The sequence below is a fragment of the Lonchura striata genome, chromosome 6, assembly GCF_046129695.1.
Source record: "Lonchura striata isolate bLonStr1 chromosome 6, bLonStr1.mat, whole genome shotgun sequence".
Classification (NCBI taxonomy): Eukaryota; Metazoa; Chordata; class Aves; order Passeriformes; family Estrildidae; genus Lonchura; species Lonchura striata.
Genome location: NC_134608.1, coordinates 43,720,100 through 43,741,743, shown reverse-complemented (window position 1 = coordinate 43,741,743; position 21,644 = coordinate 43,720,100). Strand labels below are relative to the sequence as shown.

The 21,644-nt window shown below is 38.8% G+C and overlaps 2 protein-coding genes across 2 annotated transcripts in view; one reads left to right on the top strand and one right to left on the bottom strand.

The window, feature by feature from the left end:
• Window positions 1-8,042: 8,042 nt before the first annotated feature.
• Window positions 8,043-20,693, bottom strand: APIP (APAF1 interacting protein). The gene is made up of 8 exons (XM_021555101.2): window positions 20,586-20,693; window positions 18,287-18,387; window positions 15,372-15,420; window positions 13,927-14,044; window positions 12,725-12,860; window positions 9,988-10,155; window positions 9,337-9,459; window positions 8,043-8,192 (listed from the first exon to the last, which is right to left on the bottom strand). Exons 1-7 carry the CDS (start codon window positions 20,613-20,615, stop codon window positions 9,360-9,362), a joined length of 702 nt encoding a protein of 233 aa, XP_021410776.1. The 5' UTR covers window positions 20,616-20,693; the 3' UTR covers window positions 8,043-8,192; window positions 9,337-9,359.
• A 252-nt stretch (window positions 20,694-20,945) lies between these two features.
• The window catches only part of PDHX (pyruvate dehydrogenase complex component X), a 32,957-nt gene continuing 32,258 nt past the window's right edge, over window positions 20,946-21,644 (top strand). Inside the window, exon 1 of the mRNA XM_021555099.2 lies at window positions 20,946-21,101. Coding sequence (XP_021410774.2) covers window positions 20,960-21,101 — 142 coding nt within the window. The 5' untranslated portion in view covers window positions 20,946-20,959. The remainder of the gene's footprint in view (window positions 21,102-21,644) is intronic.

Genomic DNA, 21,644 nt, shown 5'->3' with positions numbered 1-21,644 from the left:
ATTGCTCCATAGAAATGAGGCCTTCTTGCCCAAGGAGGAGACTGGGGGTGTGCAAGGGAGAGGACACAGCCTGGACAGCTGAGCCCAGATGACTGAAGACATGACCCACACCATATGGGATATGCATATAAATCTGGGGAAAGAAAGAGGAAGAGGGATATATTTAGAGGGATGGCATTTTTCTTCTCAAGTCATTGTTCTGTGTGATGGAGTCCTGCTTTCCAAGGGAAAACTCAGCACTGCCCATGGGAACTGGTGAATTAATTCCTAGGTTTGCTTTGATTGTGCATGTGGTTTTTCCTTTACCTATTGGACTGTCTTTATCTGAAAGCTTGATTTGTCTTTTTTTCCCCTCCTGATTCTCTTACCCAGCTCACCAGGGAACTGTAAGCAAGTGTCTGTGTGGGGCTTAGTCTGGGATTAAACCACAAGACAAATGTAGAGTTCCTCTAAGAATTCAAGCATTGAAGTTGCAGTATGGAGAAGGATGTTGTGATTTTATACTGCCCTTGTGCTCTTGAAGCTGAATTGACAAAATATTTTAGGTAATCCCAAGAGCCTTGGGCTTGGGTTTGGGTTATGGAAGCTAATTCCTAAGGACATCTGCAAATCCTGAGGAAGTGTTGTATCTCCTGCTCCTGAAATCTCTGTCTGTGCTCAGCCCCTCAAGGCGGGTGTACAAGAGTTCTGCAAGGAAGTCTTCAGTTGCTTACATTATTTTTTATCCTGGTGAAGCCTGAGCTGAACCTTTTTAATATTTTAGACTTTCTAGTCAATATAAAAGACATAGAAAATGGTGATCATTTTCTCTATACATGGAATGAGTCCATCTAATTAGTTATTTTCAAAAGTACATATTCAGTGCAGAGGTGGCAAGGTACAAAAATACAATTTATGAAACTATCCCGACTTTATTATTTCCTGGATAATAGCATTTTAGTGATCCCTGCTGTATTACTTGGATTTTCTGGGGCTTTAACACTAATTACTTATGGCTTTTAGCATGCCCCTTCCTGTTCATCTGTATCCTAGTCCTCTGTTCAGGAATCTTGTGATCGTGGTGGAACTTTTTTACCATGCAAGAATATTCTGTATTCCTTCTTTCATCCTGAAGCAGTTCTCATGTGTGGGCACTTCTATGAAGAAGTCTTTGTAAAACTATCCCATGTTCTTAGGGCCAATTCTGGATAGGGTATGAGAGAAAAAAATCAGAGACTGGTAAAGATGGGTAAATCAGATAGGAACTCTGCAGAGCTTTGGAAGACTTCTGGAAATGAAGCTGTGAATGGCCTATCATTAATAACAAAGGAAATAAGCACAGTAGTTTTGGGATTTTTTTTTCCCCCAGAGATTAAGGTTTCTGATAAATTTCTTCATATCAATTTCTGCACAGATTTCCAAATGCACAGAAAGATGATAAGGGAAACCTCATGTCTTGCATAATGCTCCTTTATGGCATAATGCCACAACTTTGGTCTCAGCATTTCGACTTGTAGAGTTAAACATAGGCTGTATTTTATGGAGAGAAATTAAATATAGCTGGGATGACTGTCTTCAGTCTGTTGTCTCCCCATGGGAACAGATTGCACTGTATTGTCATTTCATTGTCTTCGGTAATTCATTTTGTGCAATGTGAGTTTCGAGTTACATGGAAGGTTACACTCAGGTTACACTTATTGTCTACTCAATCAGCCTTTGTTCCCTTCTGGTCTGAACGGAATTAGTTCCTAATTTTCAGTATTGGATAGTTTTGCTTTTACCTTTTCAAAAATTTAGTAGGAATTGGTATGAACCGTATAATTCTGTATAAACTACTTAAAATGTCTAGGCCTTTTCTTTTGTATATAGTAGTCTTCCTTGCTGAGGACTAGAAGTTTCAAACAGGACAATACCTCTAATGTAGGTTACCATACAACTCTTTTATTAATAATATTGAAATACTCAGGCTACTAGAGCTCTGCTGTTTTAATCATAGTTATAGTAAGTCATGATACAATTTTCTAGTGGAGTAGAAGTGTTTTATTAGTGTTTAAACTGAAATGGACAGTGATCATCATGCTATTTGTTTAACTGTGCTTATCTGCTAATGTTGCTACCACTGCTACCAGATGCTTTTTTATTTAGGTGTCTGAGACCATAATTATATTCTCTCTTTTTGCCTTTCTACAATTAAATAATCTGTTATCATAATGTTTGCTCTTTCTTCCTGTGCTATGGCTGGAGGCTTGGTAACCTGAGCTGTCCCTGAAATGCTACTGAATGGGTTCTCCTCCCTCAGCTGCTTTTCAGAAACAGCAGCTGCCTTCTTGCTACATCTACACATCTCTTTGTCTCCCCATTTGTTTTAACCATGGCAAGCAAGCACGATAGCAGCCTTGGGATTTTTTTGCCTTTTTTTTTTTTTTTTTTTCTGGTAATTGGATTTTTTGGGTTCAAATAACTTACTTATGCAAGCAGAGTAAAAAAAACCCAAAAAACAAACAAACAAAAAAAAACACACACACAAAAACCCCCAAAAACCAACAGCCTTTCAGGTACCACTACAGCACTCTAGCCATAAGCCTGTTTACCTAGAGGATGTTTACCTAGAGGAAGTACCAGGTGGCAAGCGTGACAAATTCTTTACTTTGACAGTGAGATTCTCCAAATAAAACTTCAAGCGTGCATCTGAATTTAAAATGGAAATCAGGAACCTCCAGCCCTAAGTATTAATCGGTTCAGAAACAGCAGTGGTAGGTGCCTTGATTTTTCATTGCTAATGAACTTTCTTTTCAGGCCCTTCTGCTGATCTCCCATGTGGACACTTTATTTATATACAAGTTGAAAAAAGTACCTGCATTAAGAAATCTCATTGGTTTTGCCTATGGTTTTCATAGGTGTAGTCCTGAACCCTTGTTTCTGTGGTGCATGCAAAATTTCTGAAGTTATCATAACCTGAAGGGGAGGGCATCAAATAAAATGATGACCCTAGAAGATGCTGCATCTTGATTTTGAACACGTGACAGAAATTCATAAAAGGAATAGTTTTTTATTGTATTAATTAAGTTGCAGGGACTGTTAAGTTAAACTTAAAATAACCCTTTTAGAAGTTGTTGAGGATAATGAATTACCCAGGAGGAGTTAGAGCCTGCTGCTGCCAACTAAAGTGCTTGGAGACTTGAGATAGAAGTGAATGATAAGAAGCAGCTTTCATGCATTCAAATAAATTACATGTTGGGCTTGGCTTAATCCTGGCAGCAGAATGATCTCAGGGGTTTTCCCTACATTATCTTGGTCTATGATTATGCAAATATCCTTTAATGTAGCGACTCCTTAACAGGAAATTAGTCTCATACTTGCTCATATGCTCTTGCAATCAACAGACACTTGCTTGCAAAATCTTAGTGTGTCTGAGATACAAAAGACACATTAACTGTTTTAAGTACTAAAATTTTGCAAACAGACAATAACAGGACATGCCCAGATATGTCAGGGATGTAGCAGATGAATCAGGAAAAAGATGTTTGCTAACACAAAAATATTCCTGGGTTTGAAAGTTCAACCAGAATGCAAATGGTACTAAGTTTACATCTGGTTTCAATGATTGTAAGGAAAACACCAGAAGGAAGAAAATCTTACAGAAAAGCAGGATTAAAACTGAATAAAACACGGAAATGAGACAAAGCAAAAAGACAAAAGAAATCATTAGTGTTAATTCCCAGCAACCTGCTGAGTCCAGGTAATGTGCAGTCATTGTTCACACATATTCCTCATTGCAGTGTTCTCAGGAACTGCCCTGAAATGGGGACTGTCAGGGTAACCTGCTTTGTCTGGAGAACAGGAACTAAAAAATGACATTATAAAACAGAGGATTTATCTGGAAAGACAGAGCTGGTGTCCATTGGGAAGGGAGAAATTTGAGTCACAAAAATTGTGCTGTTACTTTTGGTAGTCTTAATGCACATTTCAGTGAGCAGGACAGCTCAGTTCCTGATTTCTCAGGTTTGTAAATTCCTTCTAGGTGAAATCAAGTTATGTAACCTTTTTCTTAACTACAAGTTTCTAGTATGGGGAAAAAATACCAGTTAGGTATTTGATATCAAACTGGGATACAGCAGTGATAAATTGGCAGATTGTATCCAAGGTGACCTCTGGTTTTTTTCCTTTTATATTCCTGATTGAAATGAAGACAGCTACATCCGTGGAGTTAAGAGGGGAGCCTAACAAAATTAATCCCATAACTTTCCAATGGGATTTAGGGTAGTATCTGATCCATTCAAGGTCTTTTGAAACTCCCATCAAAGTGAACTGTTCAAGGCATGACCTTAAGGTAACAGTTCAATCAGCCACAAAATCTAGACATCCAGCTCTTTGTTTTAAATATAAAACCTATTCTTTCTTCTATATCCAGTGTATTCTGTTTGTAATAACCAGAAATTACCATTAGAGAAATTGAAGCTAATCTGAGGCTCATTAAGGAGAGAGAATTTATGCTTAACTACTTAAATAAATTCCTGTTGATCTGGTTTCTGGAGATTAACCTGTAATTTTATCTGTCATAGATGGGAGAAACTTGCTAGTCCAACAGCACAGTCTCTTAGAGTTAAAAATCCCAACACACATGTATAAGCACAGAGAGTGTTTGTCAGTGCTACTGAGTATATGAATTTCCACAATTGCCCATCCAAACATGCTCAATCCATTTTTTGTACTGAGCATCTTTGACTGCTCTAGCAAAAACTAGCAGATGCTAGATTAAGTGTGGAGACTATAGAAAAATTTAAAAATGTAATATTTGGAATTGCTTTTGATTTCAATAGATTAAAATCCTAAGAAATAGGCAACAGATGTGGTTCCACTAGAGGTTTCACCTCCAAAATAATTTTGCAATGGTCCACTCAATATATGCTGAAGCCCTTGCACTCATATTTAGCAGAAGTACAACCCTGTGCTGATCAAGCCGATCAAAAGCCAGATTTTATTTACCATCCGTTAGATGCAGCAAAACCTTGAGCAGTACCAGGATAAATGCCTGAGGGCTCTTCTTCAGACTTGGAAACTTAGAAATTCACTCTTAAAAATCAGGTCAGGTAGCATTTTTCTGGAGTAACATTAAGCCTTTAACATTAAGCTGACTTGAAATTTAAGCAAGTGTCCAGATCCATGAAGGCTTAGATTAGTTGGCAGCAAAGAGCAATCACAGGCTCCTCTACATGCTGTTAGAAAAGTCTGTCTCAGCTCAGGGGGCTGTCCTTGGACACAGCCTGGCTCTGTAAGGCACAACTATTTCACCTAACAGGTAGGAAAACAAAACAAAATCAAAGGCTGCAAGGGTTCACCTCCCCTTAGAACAAAACTTAAATACAAAGTGGCTTGGAAAATGAAACATTTTTCAGAGGTTTTTAAACTATTTTGAAATCAGGAAGGATTAACATAAGACTATATATTTTCTTCTACTCCTCAGTATCAGAGTAATCCATTTAGAGTGTTCCAGGGATCTTTTTTCCCATTTGCCGTCTTCTGTAAAACAGCAAAAAACTGTTAAAAACCTGTTTGTCAAAATGACAAAAAAACAATTTAGAGGAAGGCTACTGGTTTATTGTAATGTTCCACCAGTCAGTGGGCTTTTTAAATGCTAATTTTTAATTAAAATTTCAGAGTTGAAGAGGATGCCAATTGTTCAGGTATGACAGCATTTATGACAGAACATATATTGGCATCATAACTGCTTACGGTAAGTTAAGAGTTCTATCTCTTTAACATTTAAAGATCCTGTATTCTGCAGTTTTATTTCCTCCTTGGAAAGCAAGCAGGATGTTTGCTAGGAAGTTACTTTTGTTGGGAAACGTTGGAACTTATTTAGTTTTTTGGATGAGCCATTTAAATGGGAATTATGTCATTCTGCCATGAGTCTTTCCGGTGATACTAAACCTAGATAATCAGCCTTGGTGGAGATGAAGTCTGCTGCAAACAGAAAAATACCTAGCTGGTTTATAAGCCCACTATTCGTATCAGGAAAAGAGATGGACTTAAAAATTATGTGAGTCAAGAAGTTTTGAATTGTATGAGACATTTTCCTATTTTTGTTCTACATAATTGGAGCTGAACTGCCAAAGCTTTCTGAGCACTTCAGGAAATAGTAATCATTTCACAGGGTTATGAAGCCACCAGAGTTGTGAAGGTATTCATTTCTTTGATGAGGATTCATATGAGAAAACATGAGAAGGGTGCATTTCACTTATTTCCAAATCACTGAATGGGACTCTGAGCTTCTAGGAATCCTGTATGAAATCCTTAACCACTACTGTAGAAATGTGATGATTTACAGATTGTAGAGAGGTTACAGAGCAAATTGTTGCTGCATAAGAAAGTGGATATTGCAACTAACATAAACCCAGAGGAATATACTGGCAAAAATACCTTTCCTTGTGAGTGTTCTTTTACGGTTTGTCTTTACATACATAAAACAAAAAAACATCAAATGTAAAATGTTTTTCATCCTTACAAAACATCAGTATCATGGAACAATACAATTATCACCTGTTCTGAAATCATCATCAGAATACCACACAAAGTTATTTTTTACAAAAATCAGACAGTTTAAATAAAGAATTAAAGGTCGCAATGAATAGATGGCAACTACATTTTAAGACTAATTGGATTGTCACATGAAGTATTTTTATTAGTACATCCACAGGGAAGAAAAGCTATGAGACTTAGAGACTGCTTTCCCTTAGGGTCAGTTGCACCTCTCAAGCCTTGAACACACTTCAGAGATATTTTATGCTTAAGTGAAGCAGCCTGTCCAAAGTTACCCTCTGGTCTAAAAAACAGTATTTTCACACGAGTTCTTACTGCAATCCACATACATGAAGAAGATGTGGAATCACTGCCAACTGTTTGCCACTGACAAGTGTCTAATAATGAAAAAACATACCAAAAAACATACAGCCAACAACCTTTAGTTACTTAGTGATAATCATAATTTCACAATAACCAGGGTCCCCCTAAGGGTTAAAGGTTGCACCCTGCAGGCACAGAGGTACAAGAGGGAAGGGCAAACATATCTAAGGTACACAAAACACTAACCCTAATTGTCATCTCCAGGAAAAGGGGGAAGTGTTGTCTGCCATCTGTGGTATCTGCCATCTCCTCTTGCCATGGCTCTAGGTTCTCTTTGGACCCATCTTTGACTTGATTCAGTGTTTTTATCAGTGGCTCAATAGGAAATAATTGAAACATTTTTTTCCCCACTCCCACAGCAGTTTTACTTCAGGTTGAAGAGTTAATTCACCTCATGGAAGCTCCAAAAAAGTGCCAGAGATGACAGAAGGGGAAGTGGCGAGAATGCATGGCCCCTAGCAGGAACCAGGGTCAGCTGACACTTAGCCTGTCTCATCTCACCCTTGGGACTGAGGTCTCAATACTCAGTTAGAAAGCTGGTCCATCAAGGCTTACACTGGGGGCCATTCCAGAAGATTTTGTCATAATTATGTGAGACTGTATTTTAATGAGCAGTTTGATTAAATCTACCTTGGGGGGGGGCTAAGCAGAGGTCATAAAAAACTGTTATTCAAAGTGAAGGAATTTAAAAAGGTAAGACCCAGAGCAGTCCCTCAGTAACAACTATGAAAGACATGCTATAAAATTTCCTTCTCATTATAATGACAATTAGAAGAATTTAAAAATACATATGCTACAGGCTTAATTTTAAAAAAGAAAAAAAAACCCAAAACATAAACATGAACATGGTATGAAGGAATCAAGAGTTCAAATAATGCTTTAAACTTTATTAACTTCTAATTAAGGGGCTGTCCTCACTTTTTTCTGGAAGAATAAAAGCTACAATAACTTTCAGAAATGCAGACTTATTTCAAATTAAATGATGTAGCATTAGAGCGGGATGAACAAGTGCATGTTGTTGAAATACACATTTTTAAGGCACAAAACCAAAATGTGACATAAATTCTCCGAAGTTTTTTGAAGTATTTTTGCATCTGGATTTTCATTCCTCCTACTGTGGCATTTGACAGGACTTGTAAATTGCAATGATTGTTCAGTAGTTGGGGTTTTTTTAACTCTCCTTTAATTCTTAGGTGCGTTTAACTGTAAAAAGTTCCTGTTGACGTTTGTCAATCAGCTGAGGATCAGCACCCCCTTCTGGCTTCAATAGTGTGGGGTGAACACTGGAACTCCATCATCATGTAAGAAACCTGTACAGGAGAAACAAAGTAAAAGCAAAAATAATCTAAAACTTGTAATAATAAATAGGCAAAGGAATATTAATGCCACTACAGTAGCCCAACTTATCAACTGCAGGGGCTGAAGAGTAATTTTAGGATGGCTCTCGTGGGCCATGAGGTAGCTCTGTGGCAGCCAACGTGTCTTCATCACTGAAGGCAGCAGCAGCACCCTAAAAGCCTGCTAAGGCAGAGGCTCACTGACGGCACCTCCTGCCCCACTGCTTCCTCCTCCAGGGTGGGCATAACGCCCACCCTGAGGAGCCAAGTTCCTGTCTGTTCTGGGCTCATGTTGCCTGAGGAAGCATTTGTCATTAGCCTACCCTGTTTAATTACACCACTGCTTTGGTCAAGAAATTCCTTTATAATCTCAGTACTGGTATCTTTAAAATTGTATTTCCCAACTCTGAAATGTTATGCTACCACTGCATTTTTTTTTTGCCATACCGTTTTGCCATATGTGAGAATTGTTTCAGGTAGCCTTCATGTAAAGTACACCCTGACCATGTTTTATCTATGGGCTTTAACTTCAAAAATTTCTTATGAAAACTTTCAAAACTGATCATTGCTACAGTAGAAAACAAAAAGCCAATATGATTTCCTGCATGAGGTAAACAGGTAACACTAATCAGTGAAACTCAAACCAGCCACACTGAAGAAAAAAACCAAACCCCGTAAAACCTCCAATTAATCCACCACATAAGTAATATTACCAAATTGGTCTGAAATCAAACCTGATCCTGGAAGCAGAAGAACAAATTTGGGTGTTCAGACATCTCTGTCCACATCAGCTCACTAGGCTCTGGCCTTTTTAGTCCATTTTGGCTTTTCTGGAAATGCTTGATATTATTTTGTTTTAAAAAGAAAGCATGCTCCATGCTGTACGTTGGTACTAAATATTCAATGAACATGTCTAGCTATTAATACATTGATTTTTTGTTGCCTTGTGTGGAAAAGGAGCACTATTTCAGCTATAGATACAACTGCAGTGGTAATGGAGCAGACTGGGGGAAGATGAGCAATACTGATGTTTCCTGAATGGGAAAGCAGACTGAAGTGATGGTGTCATCTGTAGTCTCTCCCTCCAAACAGATCATCCTTACAGATAAATTCACACCTGAGTATAAATGTTGTTGACATTTACATGATCCCATTTTCTCCTGCTGGATGTTTTGAAGGATCTAGCCCGTGCTGTTTCATCTGCACTGCGATATCAAACAAGTAGTCATAACATTCACACCTAAAATAAATAGGGAAAAAAATGCAATGTAAGTAAAGCTCAAGTCTTATCATGTTTTATGAAAATTAGCATTTTCCTTCCTTAAGATTTTATCACCAATGTGATAGTCTGACTGGACAACTCTATTATTGTTTATTTCCAGTGCTGTGGAATGGAAAGTGCCATTTTCCTACATGATACTGATTTGCTGCATTTCCATCAGCAAATGAGATAAATTCCAAAAATGGGACTAGGGAGGGCTACACAAACAGTAGTGGCAGGTGTCATAAAGAAGAGGTTTCATGTTTCATATGAGGAGGGACTTGTTGACTTGTCTCAAAGGAAAATGTTGGCAGCTCTATCAGCCAGCATTGATATGAAAAGAAAACCAAGCAATGGAATCATGGATGAATCCATCCCCAAAAGCTCCCTATACATGCAGTGAGGCTTTAATATTCTGAATCATTGTCCACAGGCTGGAAATATACACAGCATTAAGTTCATTAAGATCTTGAGGCAAGAGATAGCATATTCCTGAACTGTACTCACATTGTTTTGGCTTTTTCCCATGTCTCTCCCCAAACATAAACACCGTGGCGTCTGACCAGGACAGCACAGGAGTCTGGGTATTTTTCCATTGCACGTGCCATTCTCTCCTTGAGATCCTTCTCTTCTGGTGTATTTTCAATAATAGGAACCACTAATGTATCATCATATCTATAAAAAAAAAGCATCTTCAAGTATTTAAAAAACTTCTGTGCTTGATGTATAAACTTTTCTCCGAGAAAGAAATTATCCTCTGACTGTGTAAAATATTAAATTCTCAGCACTAGATTTTATGCTCTTCTCTTGTGAGTCATGCTGTAGCATAGGAATTCTCAGGAATATGTCTCACTCCCAAACACATATAACGCTGGTAATACCTGAGCTACACTTGAGGCACAAAAAGAAAGCAACACTTTAATCTATTAGGTGTAGCTGTTTATTCTCATACCACTTTGTAGTTGGGTCCCTTTACAACTTTTTCAAAGTTTTCATCCTGTACTGGCATCATCTACAAGTTTTACCTCAGATTAAATTATTTAAAAGAATCATATCACATATCATATCATATCATATCATATAGAAGGAAATGAAGCTGTTCACTGGAGAGCAGAAAAAAATTAATTTAGGTAGTCCAAAAAGCCCCTGGAAGATTGTCGTGCTAAGGCACATAAATAGAAGGTAGAATCAACACATGAAAAATAAATTCTCTGTGATGGAGTCAATGGTGGGCTACATGTGATCTTAAGAGAGCCTGAGAACCCCAGCTCCAAAGACAAGACGATGCACGTTACTCAGTGGAACTTGCCTAAGAGTTTCTTCTGAAGGAGGACTGGGATATTTGGCATTGTTTGAACCTTAATTAACACTAGCAGAAACTTGTTTAAATAGTTTTAATAAGTCCCCAGTTCAGGTTCAGATTTATCATTGAGATCGCATAGATATTTAATGAGTGGATGCTAGTAGTACTTTCTTTTGTAAAACACAGATAGAAAGCAGTGGCAAAAAAACAGAACAACAACTTGTATTTTAAATCAAATATTCAGAAGATAAGGTCTCATGTCTTATGGTTCTCAGTGCTGACGCTTCCTCACGGAAGGCTATAGAAATAGCGAATGAAGAAAGTGAGGTGGCATTTGAAGCTCTACTTTGACTCTTATAAATTTGGATCACTAAAATTACACTTGGAGTGTTTGTTACTAATGAGTTAATGGATTGACTTCCTAGGTTTTCCTTTCTGCTTGAGCTTGAAAGCTGCTATAAGTATCATAACTGATTCCTAACCAGGATGATAAGCTTTCTATCAAGAACTAATAGATAAAAAATGTCAAGAAGACTCGGAGTGAGCTAAATACTTGGGATCTCTTTTTTGTAAATTGAAATATAAGCAGCCTACATTTACTCAAACATGTATGTAAAAAACACCTTGTGACAGTCTGACTTTTAAATTTGTTTACTACTGATTCTAATTCTACGTCTATGGAAATCAAAGGTAAAACTAGATCACTGGAGTCATATTTAGGCCAACATATACTTCTGATTATTCTAGCTGTAGCATTTTCCAGGACAGCTTCCAGAAAAGATTTATGTAACTACAAACAACATACAATCCCTTTTTTGAAAAGTGCCATTTTTGTATTTTGAATCCAAGGTCCCATTTTTCTTTTGAATTCAATGGGCTTGCCTTGTGTGAGGCAAGCCAGTGGAATCAGTCTAGTGTGAGTGAACATGTGCTTATGAGCCATATAACCTGGAGTTTTGATTTCTTGAATCTGGTAAATTAATAGAATGACACAGAAAACTTGGAAGTATGGAATCCAATAAATACAATGTTTCCTGACTAATGTTTAGGAGTGCTTGAGAGCTCAAAATGCATATCAAAAAATATTGTGGATTTAAAAAAAAACAGTGTTGTTAGACAATTGAGTACAAAGGCTTGTATTTTACCACATTACAAATGCACATGCTAATGGTGACAAGAAAGTAAAGCTTGCAAGTCAACCAAAATAGAATAAAATATGCCTGGGTGTAAAATCACATATGGCTTGCTCCCTTGCTAAAGGGTAATACTTAGATACAAAAATTAACATCAAAAAGTGGAAAGAATTTAGCATTTCAATTTCTCATCTCCTTGTCACATGTTATATAAATGTTGTTTGCAGATCCCAATTCAACACTCTGTGGGTGGAGACCTCAAAACAAGCCATCACACATTATTTGGAATAACTCAGCACTTACCTCAGAGCTCATCCTTGAAAAGTAATAACATTATCTTTAATTAGCTGTTTATTCTGAATTTTCTTTCAAACTCTGTCAAGTAAATCTGAAATCCTCTACTCTCTTAACATGCCCTAAACTAGCACAGGCAGTGATATGTGAAGTTCACCCAAATGCAGTTTGTACATGCTATCAATCATCCTGGTGTTGGCTGGCTCCAGTTTCAGCTGAATTTTGTACAGATGTGGTAACATCTCAGGATGTAGCTCTTTATTTGGCTTCTTCCTGTGGCTCAATAGACCACAGCAGCCTTGGCATTACAAGATTTTATCTCAGATCTCTTACACAGGCTTCAGATCTTACAGAAAGCCAGTGGTGACTCATTCATTCCAGAGGTCTTTTTACTTCTTATTCTTAATACTTTGGATTATACACTTTCAGGTATATAACTCAAATGACTTGTGTTGATATTGCTGAAAACAAATGATCAAACATCACACCTCTTTTCCTAAATATAGAGAAGTACCTGTAATAGCCTCCTGAAGTACACTTCTGGATTCCTTTTATCATCTCCTGATGGGTAATAGAGAACTCACTCCCTGGGTAAAGAAGGGTAGCCATAACAGCAGCCTTGGAATGTGTATGGATCACTGCGCCTGCCCCTAAGAACAGAAAAAGAAAATTTAGAATTAATTTTAAAATGCGTCTATTAGAAAAATTTTATTCAGATACTTGATTAATTTCCTTTGATTAGGCATCTTACAAAATTATGATCTGCTGTATGAGAGGAAAAAATACACAACAACCTAAGTGAAGTTATTAGGTAAATACTCATATAAGGTGTAATTAGGGATTGTCTTAGGACACTTGTGTAAACTTTCAGTTAATGACAAATTCCAGGAGAGACACTGCTTGTACAAATTTAAGCAGAAACACTATTTGTACATTTCTTTACATACAGCAATGACTGAGAAACTCTTAATTTTATCAGAGTTCTGAGGTTATAAAGAATTTCCAAACTTATTTGTTAAATTAAAGTTTAAGGCCTTTTACTTTCTTTTTATGTTTCTTCAATTATTTGCTGATTCTCTGAAAAAAAAATTCATCATCTTACTGTGTCATAATGGAAAGATAGGTAGACAATAATTATAATCTACTTACAAAGATACAATGTTGTTATTCCTTGAGGACACATATAAGCTGCTTGTGCAGGAAGACCAAAAGAGACTCCCTAAATCCTTTCTAAAACAACAGATGGAAATTTTACACAACATCAAAATCTCTCTATTACTATCTACCTGCAGAAGAAAAGTTTCATAATGTTTTCACTTATTCCTAATTTATAACTGTTAATCTCAGCCAATGGATGCAAAAGGATTTAAACAGTAATAGCTGAATTGTCAAAACGACTGATATAAAACTGCTATAATCCTGGACTTCCCCTGCAGCCTACCAATATTCTGCACTAAAAATCTGTCCTGAAAACATGACCATAGGCATAGCTACAAGAGCAGATTAAATTCCAAGTGATACTGACAGGATGTTACTATGAATTATATTCCTCTGTATATATACCTTTGCAAATCAATTTATTTTATAGTTTCATGTTTATTTCACATGTAACTTCTGTAACTTCTATGTATGAAGAATATGGTACTGAAAAGCAATTTTGTGGATGTACATATACAGTGTTTCAGTCACTGCTGAACTACAAACTTTGCTACATACCTCTCATAGTGTAGGCATTCATAAAAAGAGGTGTGCACTGGCTTTTTTTTAGTTTCTTGTGCAGTGGAGGACCACTGATGTCTTGTTCATTCATGTCACAAACAAACATATCTTCTGGCTGTAAGAAAGAAAAAATTATTTTGATCTGTGATAGTTTTGTTTGATATTTAACCTCAAATAGTTTTGCTTTCCCTCTAGGGAAACAAATATATACAAACCATATATTTAATACAGAATGTGGTTTGAACTTTGTAAAAGTGCTGTAATGCTCCACATTTATTCCAGTTTCTAATAGTACTTACCAACACAGTGTAATGGAAATTAGTACTAGGTACTCTTTTTCCTCGGACTGATGCCATGCAGATATTTGTAAAACTATAATTTTCTCAGAAAGGAGATAGTATAGTATAGCTCAGTAATAAAAACAGATCAAAAGGAAAAGTAGTAACTGATTAAAAATAAGAAGTGTTGATGTGTTTTTCCTTCCCTACTTAAAAGAACCAACAAACGACAAAAGTAAAAATAATACATTTAAATTTGCAGAACTATTTATTTTTAAACTTTGCTTTTAGTAGTTTTACATGAAACCTTTGCATCAATTATCTTTGTGCATCAGAATAGTACAAAGAATTGTTCAAGATAGTAATAAAATTTTTATGTTATTTTAGAAGCCAGCAGAAAATACAATTGCAGGAGATTTCCTCATTGACTGTGCTTAATCCTCTGTTACTGTGAGCACAGACCAAAGCATCTTACATACCTCTGCCTGCCTTACTTCTTCACATCCCTAGCGAACACTACTCAAAGACCCCAAGTTTCTACCATGAAGAAATTCCTTTCAGTCCTCATTGTATTTCTCCTCAGATTTATGAGATGACAAATCCATTCCATGTATTGCACTATTCTGGGGGAGTTCCTGCTGTCATAAAATAGGTATCATGTACCATTCCCCTCTCTTCTTACATTTTGGGTTTTTTTTGGAAAAGCAGAGAGACAAGGTCACCTTTTCATGGGGAGAGCCCATTTTTTTACTGAGAATACCAAAACAAATATTTGCAATCACTTAAATGAAAATAAACAGCAAATGTTTATTTGACAGAAGTGTTAATGTCTATTTAAGTGGGTAATTTGAAACTGTAGCCACACAGGTCTAGCCAACCAAGCCTGTCAAAGAATAAAGCTGGACTGGAGTAATGCTCCACTCTCATGCTGCTTTGTGTTAATTTAAAGCAAGGAGAACATCAAGACTAATCTACACTGGCCACTGAAACACATACAGGCTTGCTATGATAGTGAAGTACTGGGAGAAACCAGCGGCTGTTTCAGTAATGTGGTCAACAGTATAACAAGTCTGTAACTTCACATAAAGAAAAATGAAACTCTAAAGAAAGGCATTTTCATCCATCTCAAGATGAGCTCTGAGGTAAAAGTACAGTTTAACACACCTGTATTCTTTCCTTTTGGACTCCTGAAGGAGCGATGTAGATTTCATCTCTAGAAAAAGTTGCAGATGAGAAAAATCAGTAAACACAGTTGAGCAATGACTATTTCCACTGTACAGGCATTCAAGCTCTTGAGCCACTGAAAAGGAAATCGCAAATCTAAATCCTCACAATTTAAAAACTTTCTTGCTCTTCCAATACATCGACAGGTACATAGTTTTCAAAATAGAAGGAAATTGTACAATGGCAGATAAAATCTGACTTGCAGGGCTACAAAACCCTGCTTTCAACTTGACAGACATCAGAAACAAATGTAAGAAGTGTAGCCTTATTTTTCCAACAAAGAAAAAAAGCCTCTTCATGCAGTAACTCAAACTCAAATTCCTAGAATTCAGAGTAAAATTTAAATGAGAAATTGCAAACAGATAATGATCTGTGATAAGGCAGGTGACAAAACCATTACATAAAAATCCATAAAATATCTATAAACAGTAATAATTATCTGCAACATGCAACACTGTAAACACTTTTTTTTCAACTGTGGAGGTTAGGTTTCTAGTGCAGTTCCATGTTTAGTTGAGTTGATAGCACTAATTCACTAATTCAGTGTAATTAAATTTAAGTAGAAATGCATCACTTCTTGCAAGGACTAAATGAAGAAAAACTGTAAAAACTGATTGAAACTAAAATGATTTCAAGATCGTACTGCATTATTTTCATTATTAGCACAAAACCCCCAATTATATTCTCTCTCTGAACTGCAATCATATTTGGCTTCAGCAATCACGTACTAAGGAGCACAGAGACATCTAGTGAATAATTAGTCAAGTTACAGACACATTTCCTATGGACCATGGGGTATTTGTAGTTCTAGACAAGAGTATTGGAGCTGGTGAAGGGTCTGGAGCACAAGTCTTGTGAGGAGCAGCTGAGGGAGCTGGGGGTGTTTAGCCTGGAAGAAAGAAGGCTCATGGAAGACCTCTTTGTTCTCAACAACTGGCTAAAAGGAGGCTGTAGCCAGGTGAGGTTGGTCTCTTCTGCCAGGTAACCAGTGACAAGATGAGAGGAAATTACCTCAATTTACATCAGGAGAGGTTTAAATTGGATATTAGGAAAAATTTCTTCACTGAAAAGGTTACCAAGCATTGGAATAGGCTGCCCAGGAAAGCACTTGGCTCATCATCTCTGAAAGATTTTAGAAGACACTTAGGCATCATGCTTAGAAATGTGGTTTAGTGGAGAACTTGGCAGTTGTAGGTTTATGGTTGGACACTTGATGATATTAAGGATTTTTATCAACCTAAACAATTCTGTGATTTTAATTCTTCCAAAAATAAAACTCTTAAGATGATGTACTATTCATAGAGGTAAAATGTCTGTGAAGCACAAAAAAATGTGGCTTTATCATATTTGTAATTTTTGACATTAATGAATTAACACTGCTGGCATTGCATTAATTTAATCTTGATTCATTTGCATGAGAAAGATATGAAATCAAGTGGTAAACTCAGCTACTTATGACAGACAAAAAATTTTTCTTAAACCAGATTTTTTCTTTTTTAGAACTTAACCATAACGAGAAAATATGATGACAAAATAAAGTCTTCAAATACAAGATAGCTCACAAAGAATTCTACATTCATTTTTAACATGCTATGCCAAGTCCAAATTTTCATTTTTTTTTTTTTTTCTTGATGGTTGATATGAACTGCTCTGTGAGTAAGGCTGATTAAGATTACCTGGTAAAAACAGTTGTTATATTTGAATCAAATTTCAACTGTTCTTTTACATTTTCCTTTCTAACAATGCCAAGTAAACCAGCTAGAGAACTACTAAGGAATACTATATTACTATATTAGTGTGTTCTCTGATAATGACATTTGTCTTGCCAAACCCAACAGGAGTTGTACTGGAATGACAAAGAAAATAGGCTACATTTAGCTACTGATGACAAATTAGAGCTAAAAAGATCTTCCCACAGAATTTATCCTCTTTTCATTCATCTCATTATTATTACTGTTGTGGCTTTGCTTGCAAAATCAAGCAGGGAGGTGAAATGACCTGCACAAAGTTCAAACAGCACAAGTATGAGCGTTTAGGGGTTATTTATTTTTTATATATATATAAAATACATCTTGGAATACAATGGCTGTTTGTGCCTGCATGCAAATGTATACTGGAAAAATGAGAGGTCAGATACTTTCAAGATCGTGTCACAACCTTGTGACTGGGTACAGAATTGCAGGCACTGTGCAAGGCCTTTTACAGAATGAAGACTTATCCTTTTTTCCAGTGGCCACTGAGAGGAGCTCTGTTCCCACTAAAAGGATTGGGGATTATGAAAAGGCAGGAGATAGGCAAATTAAAACACAAAGTGGTGCTTCTTCATAGGAGATACAGACCCAAAATTGCTGTTACCTGTCATGATTTAGTTATATGTGAAATATTTTTCTCCTTAGAAATGACCTCAGTGGAACAGGAATTTCCTTCTTAGAGGAAATATCTGGCCTGTAAAATACATCCAGGGTGAGACTGATCTTATTTAACCACAGGCATTTGAAAGCCTGATGTAATCCACTATAAATTCCATTTTTCATTTCACAGTCAGTGAAATGAAAAAGGGGGAACACATTGTTCTTTAAAGACAATTCATCTACCTCAAACAAAGGTAGGAAAAGTACAGAATAAGGTCACTCTCTGAAATTGTCTCTCCCCATTGAAGGGTCTGCAATAATTAATTCAGACAATTCACCTTCCTCCTATATGGTTAATTTTGGCAAACTGCTCATTTCCCCCTCTAACTTCTTGCTCACTCTTGACTTGCAAATATTTCTCATGGAACTGAAATGCCCTCACCAACTACGAAACACAGCCAACCTCTCTCTCACCACCACATTATTTCTTTCATCATTACTTACCCATGTTTCAAGCTGATTCCTCCACCAGTTCCCGTTACCCAGCCTAAACCATAAAATAGTCTACAAAGCTCTGGGATAAGATTCCTTGGATGTAACCCATCCTAAAAAGCAAATAAATAAATCAATGAAAAACCATCAGAAACACCTCAAACCTAAGAATTCAAGCTCTCAAACTGGGTTTAAAGGATTAGTACCTTCATACTACAGCAAAATGGTCTAATTTATGCTAATGAATTTCAATTACAAAATAACTGCATGTTTACACAATGCCCTTTATGCTCTGCCAGGGACATTACACCTTGAAACAAACAAAACCTCCAAATAAGGTGCAAGTCTGACTATCCTTCACAGAAGAAGTCTCATCTAAAATTTATTTGAGCGCAGTGGCCCGTAGATATTACACCAGCAGGATTATGTTATGGACTATTGCACAAAAAAGGGGAAAATAAATGCATCTAACATCAATTTTTAAAAGCTTGACTAATAGTTTTCCTATTAAATCAGTTTTTCTGTAGGTTTATTTTGCTTGATTTACAAATTTCAGACAGACTTTATTAGTCAATATACATTTTTAAACAGCACTCAAAAATACCACGGAAAATATATGCAAATTATTTTATGGGCTTTACATTCCTACATTTTTACAACACAAAGTTACTTTACATGCAGTTTAGTCAAAAAGCAAATTACATTATTTTAATACTTCTTTAGAAGGGAAAAAACCCATCTTGTAGTTTTTCCCTATTCCATTTTTTATTACATTAATATCCATATCTATTAACCAAAGGTATCTCTGGTGTCAGAGGTTAGAATTTCTACCAACATTACCACTGTAATAGAGCTGCTTTTATGGTGTGCTTTTATGTAGGATTCTTTTTTTTTTTTACTGCACCAACTAGAAGCTTTAAAATGATTAGCTGCTCTAGTGCTCACCCTGGTCACTAATGCCCATCAAAATAATTTCCAATTAAAATATTTGTTCAGCACCAAGAATCCACATGGGGGGGGGGAGCATTTTGTCAACACCAACAGAATAGAGAGACCCAAAACAATAGCAGCACACAGTAGAAATGGTAAGCAGGTGCTTGGTGCCAATACCTTTGCTGAAATGTTTACAAAGAAGAGTTGGACTTGCAGAAGTAAGGGTGGGGAGGCAGCATGGAACAGGAGCGTGAGGCAGAGACTGGAAAGGTGAATTACTGGAGATGGCAGCCTGGGGCACGTTTGACAACGTTTCGAATCTCCTACTTTAACCTCATCTTTACAACCTCCAGTGACAGTGGGATTTGTTCTCTCTTACCAAAGATCATGGACATGCAGGAGATGGTCTTCCCTCTCACCTCTGTGACAATGTTTTATGTATTGTGACAACTCAATCTGCTGCTCTTTTTTTGCTTTGCTTTGTTTATGATGAGCTAGATTCCCTCCCACTTTCCTGGCAGGCCACATTATCTAGGCTGCTGATACCTCTCATCTCCCTGCTGCCAGTTCTTGCTGGTTTTGAAGCTTGGGCTGGTCTCTCCACCAGTGTCACATACAAATTGGAGAGATGTTCTGAGCCTCATCCAGACAATGCCTCCATATGCTCAGTGTTTGCTGAAGCACAGCACTGCCAGCTCATGTTCTGGTTGTGATGTGATGACAGATAAAGCCCCAGTCAGAGACCAAATAAAAACAAAACAAAACAAAACAAAAAAAACAAAACAAAACAAAACAAAAAAAAACCACAAACCAAATCAGAAAACAAACCTAAACCACCCAGTTAACATAAAAAGAGCCATGACTCCTGTCGATGCAGCCAGACTAACAGCTGGCAACATTCTGTACTAAATTTTATAACGTTTGTGTGGGCGCACAGAATAGCTGGGTTGGAAGAGCCCTTTGGAGACAATTCAGTGCAATCCCCCTGCCGAAGCAGGGTCACCCCAGCGGGTGAAAGCCCAGCTGGGCTTTGAGTGTTTCCAGAGAGGGAAACTCCACGATTCCCTCGGGCAGCCTATTCCAGTGCTCTGCCAGCCTCAGCGTAAAGAAGTTCATCCCCGTGCTGAGGCCGAACTCATGCTTTTATGAACATTGCTCCTGGAATGCTGGACACTGACTCCGCCTGGACCTTGCTGCCTGACTTTCCTCCAGGGCACACTTCCTGCTCGTGCTCAGCTTGCCACCCACCGGTACTCGCAGGGCGTCCCTGCTAGCGAGCAGCTGCGAGGCTGCCGGCAGTGAGCGGGGCTCCAGCGCAGCCGAGCCCGCGGTGCCGGTGCCCTCGGAGCGGCGCGCCCCGCCGCCCCGGCCCCGTTACCTGCGCCGCGTCCCCGCCGCCGCCCGCCATGGGGGCCTCGCTCGGGCCTTCTTGGGGCGCCCGCGCGGGCGCCTGCGGAGCGCTGGGCACGCCCCGGCCGTGGGCACCGGCCCGAGCCCCGGAGGGCGGGATGGAGAGGCCGCTGCTCGCCGCGGGCCGAGGGGACTACAGGAGATGCGGGGGCGCCCGGGGGACGAGCAGCCAGGCTGGGCGCGGATGTCCGTGCGATCGCACTCGCCCGTGGCCGCGGCGATCGAGGCGGCCGATCCCACGGCCGGTGCCGCGGGCGGGGCGCGGGGGGCTCCGGGGGCGTGCCCGGTTGTTTCTGCTCAGGCGGTCAGCGGGGCAGCCCCGCGCGGTCGGGGCGGGGGAAGATGGCGGCGTCCCTGTGGCTGAGCGGCGGCGGGGAGCGGCTGCTGCGGCTGCTGCGGGCCGGGCGCTCGGCGCTGGGCGCGGGGCTCTCCCTGCCCGCCCGCGCAGGATGGAGGCACCTGCACGGCACCCCGGAGCTGCTGGGTGAGTGGCGGTGAGGCCGGTGCCCTGCTCTAGGTGCGTCTGCGAGGACGTGCAGCGGGGAGAAGGCTGAGAGCGGGTGGCTGCGGTGGGCTGACCCCGGCTGCGTGTCTGTCAGGGGCTCTGCGCAGCTCCTCCAGAGCTCCCCTCCGCACACGGGCAGGGGAGAGAAAATATAGCACAAGGTTCACGTGCTGAGATAAGGACACTGGTCCATTACTGTCGTGGGCAGAGCAGACTCGAACTGGGGATATTCACTGAGTTTATTGCCAATCAAAATCAGAGCAGGATAATGCGAAGGAGGGGGGAAACCCAAAACACCTTTTCTTCACCCTGCTGTACGTCCTCCCTCCGTTCGCTTGGTCTCGGGAGGTACTGAAAGCACAGCGGGATGTGTGTGGGCTGGCAGGAGAAACTCGGAGGGACGTGGTAATTATTAAAGGTCTAGAAAGGAAGAAAGCAAAATCTACAGTGGAAAATACATTAAGCCTTCAAATATGAGAATATTTTATTGTGGATAAGGAGAAAGTTTGCACCACTGAAAAC

Excerpts from the sequence above, each read along its gene's own strand:
- APIP (XM_021555101.2), bottom strand. The coding sequence starts at position 20,615 with ATGGCGGGCGGCGGCGGGGACGCGGCGCAG. Across the intron at positions 15,421-18,286 it reads GGAATCAGCTTGAAACATGG|AGATGAAATCTACATCGCTC; the intron begins GTAAGTAATGAT and ends AACTTTTTCTAG. Across the intron at positions 9,460-9,987 it reads TGGGAAAAAGCCAAAACAAT|GTGTGAATGTTATGACTACT; the intron begins GTGAGTACAGTT and ends TATTTATTTTAG.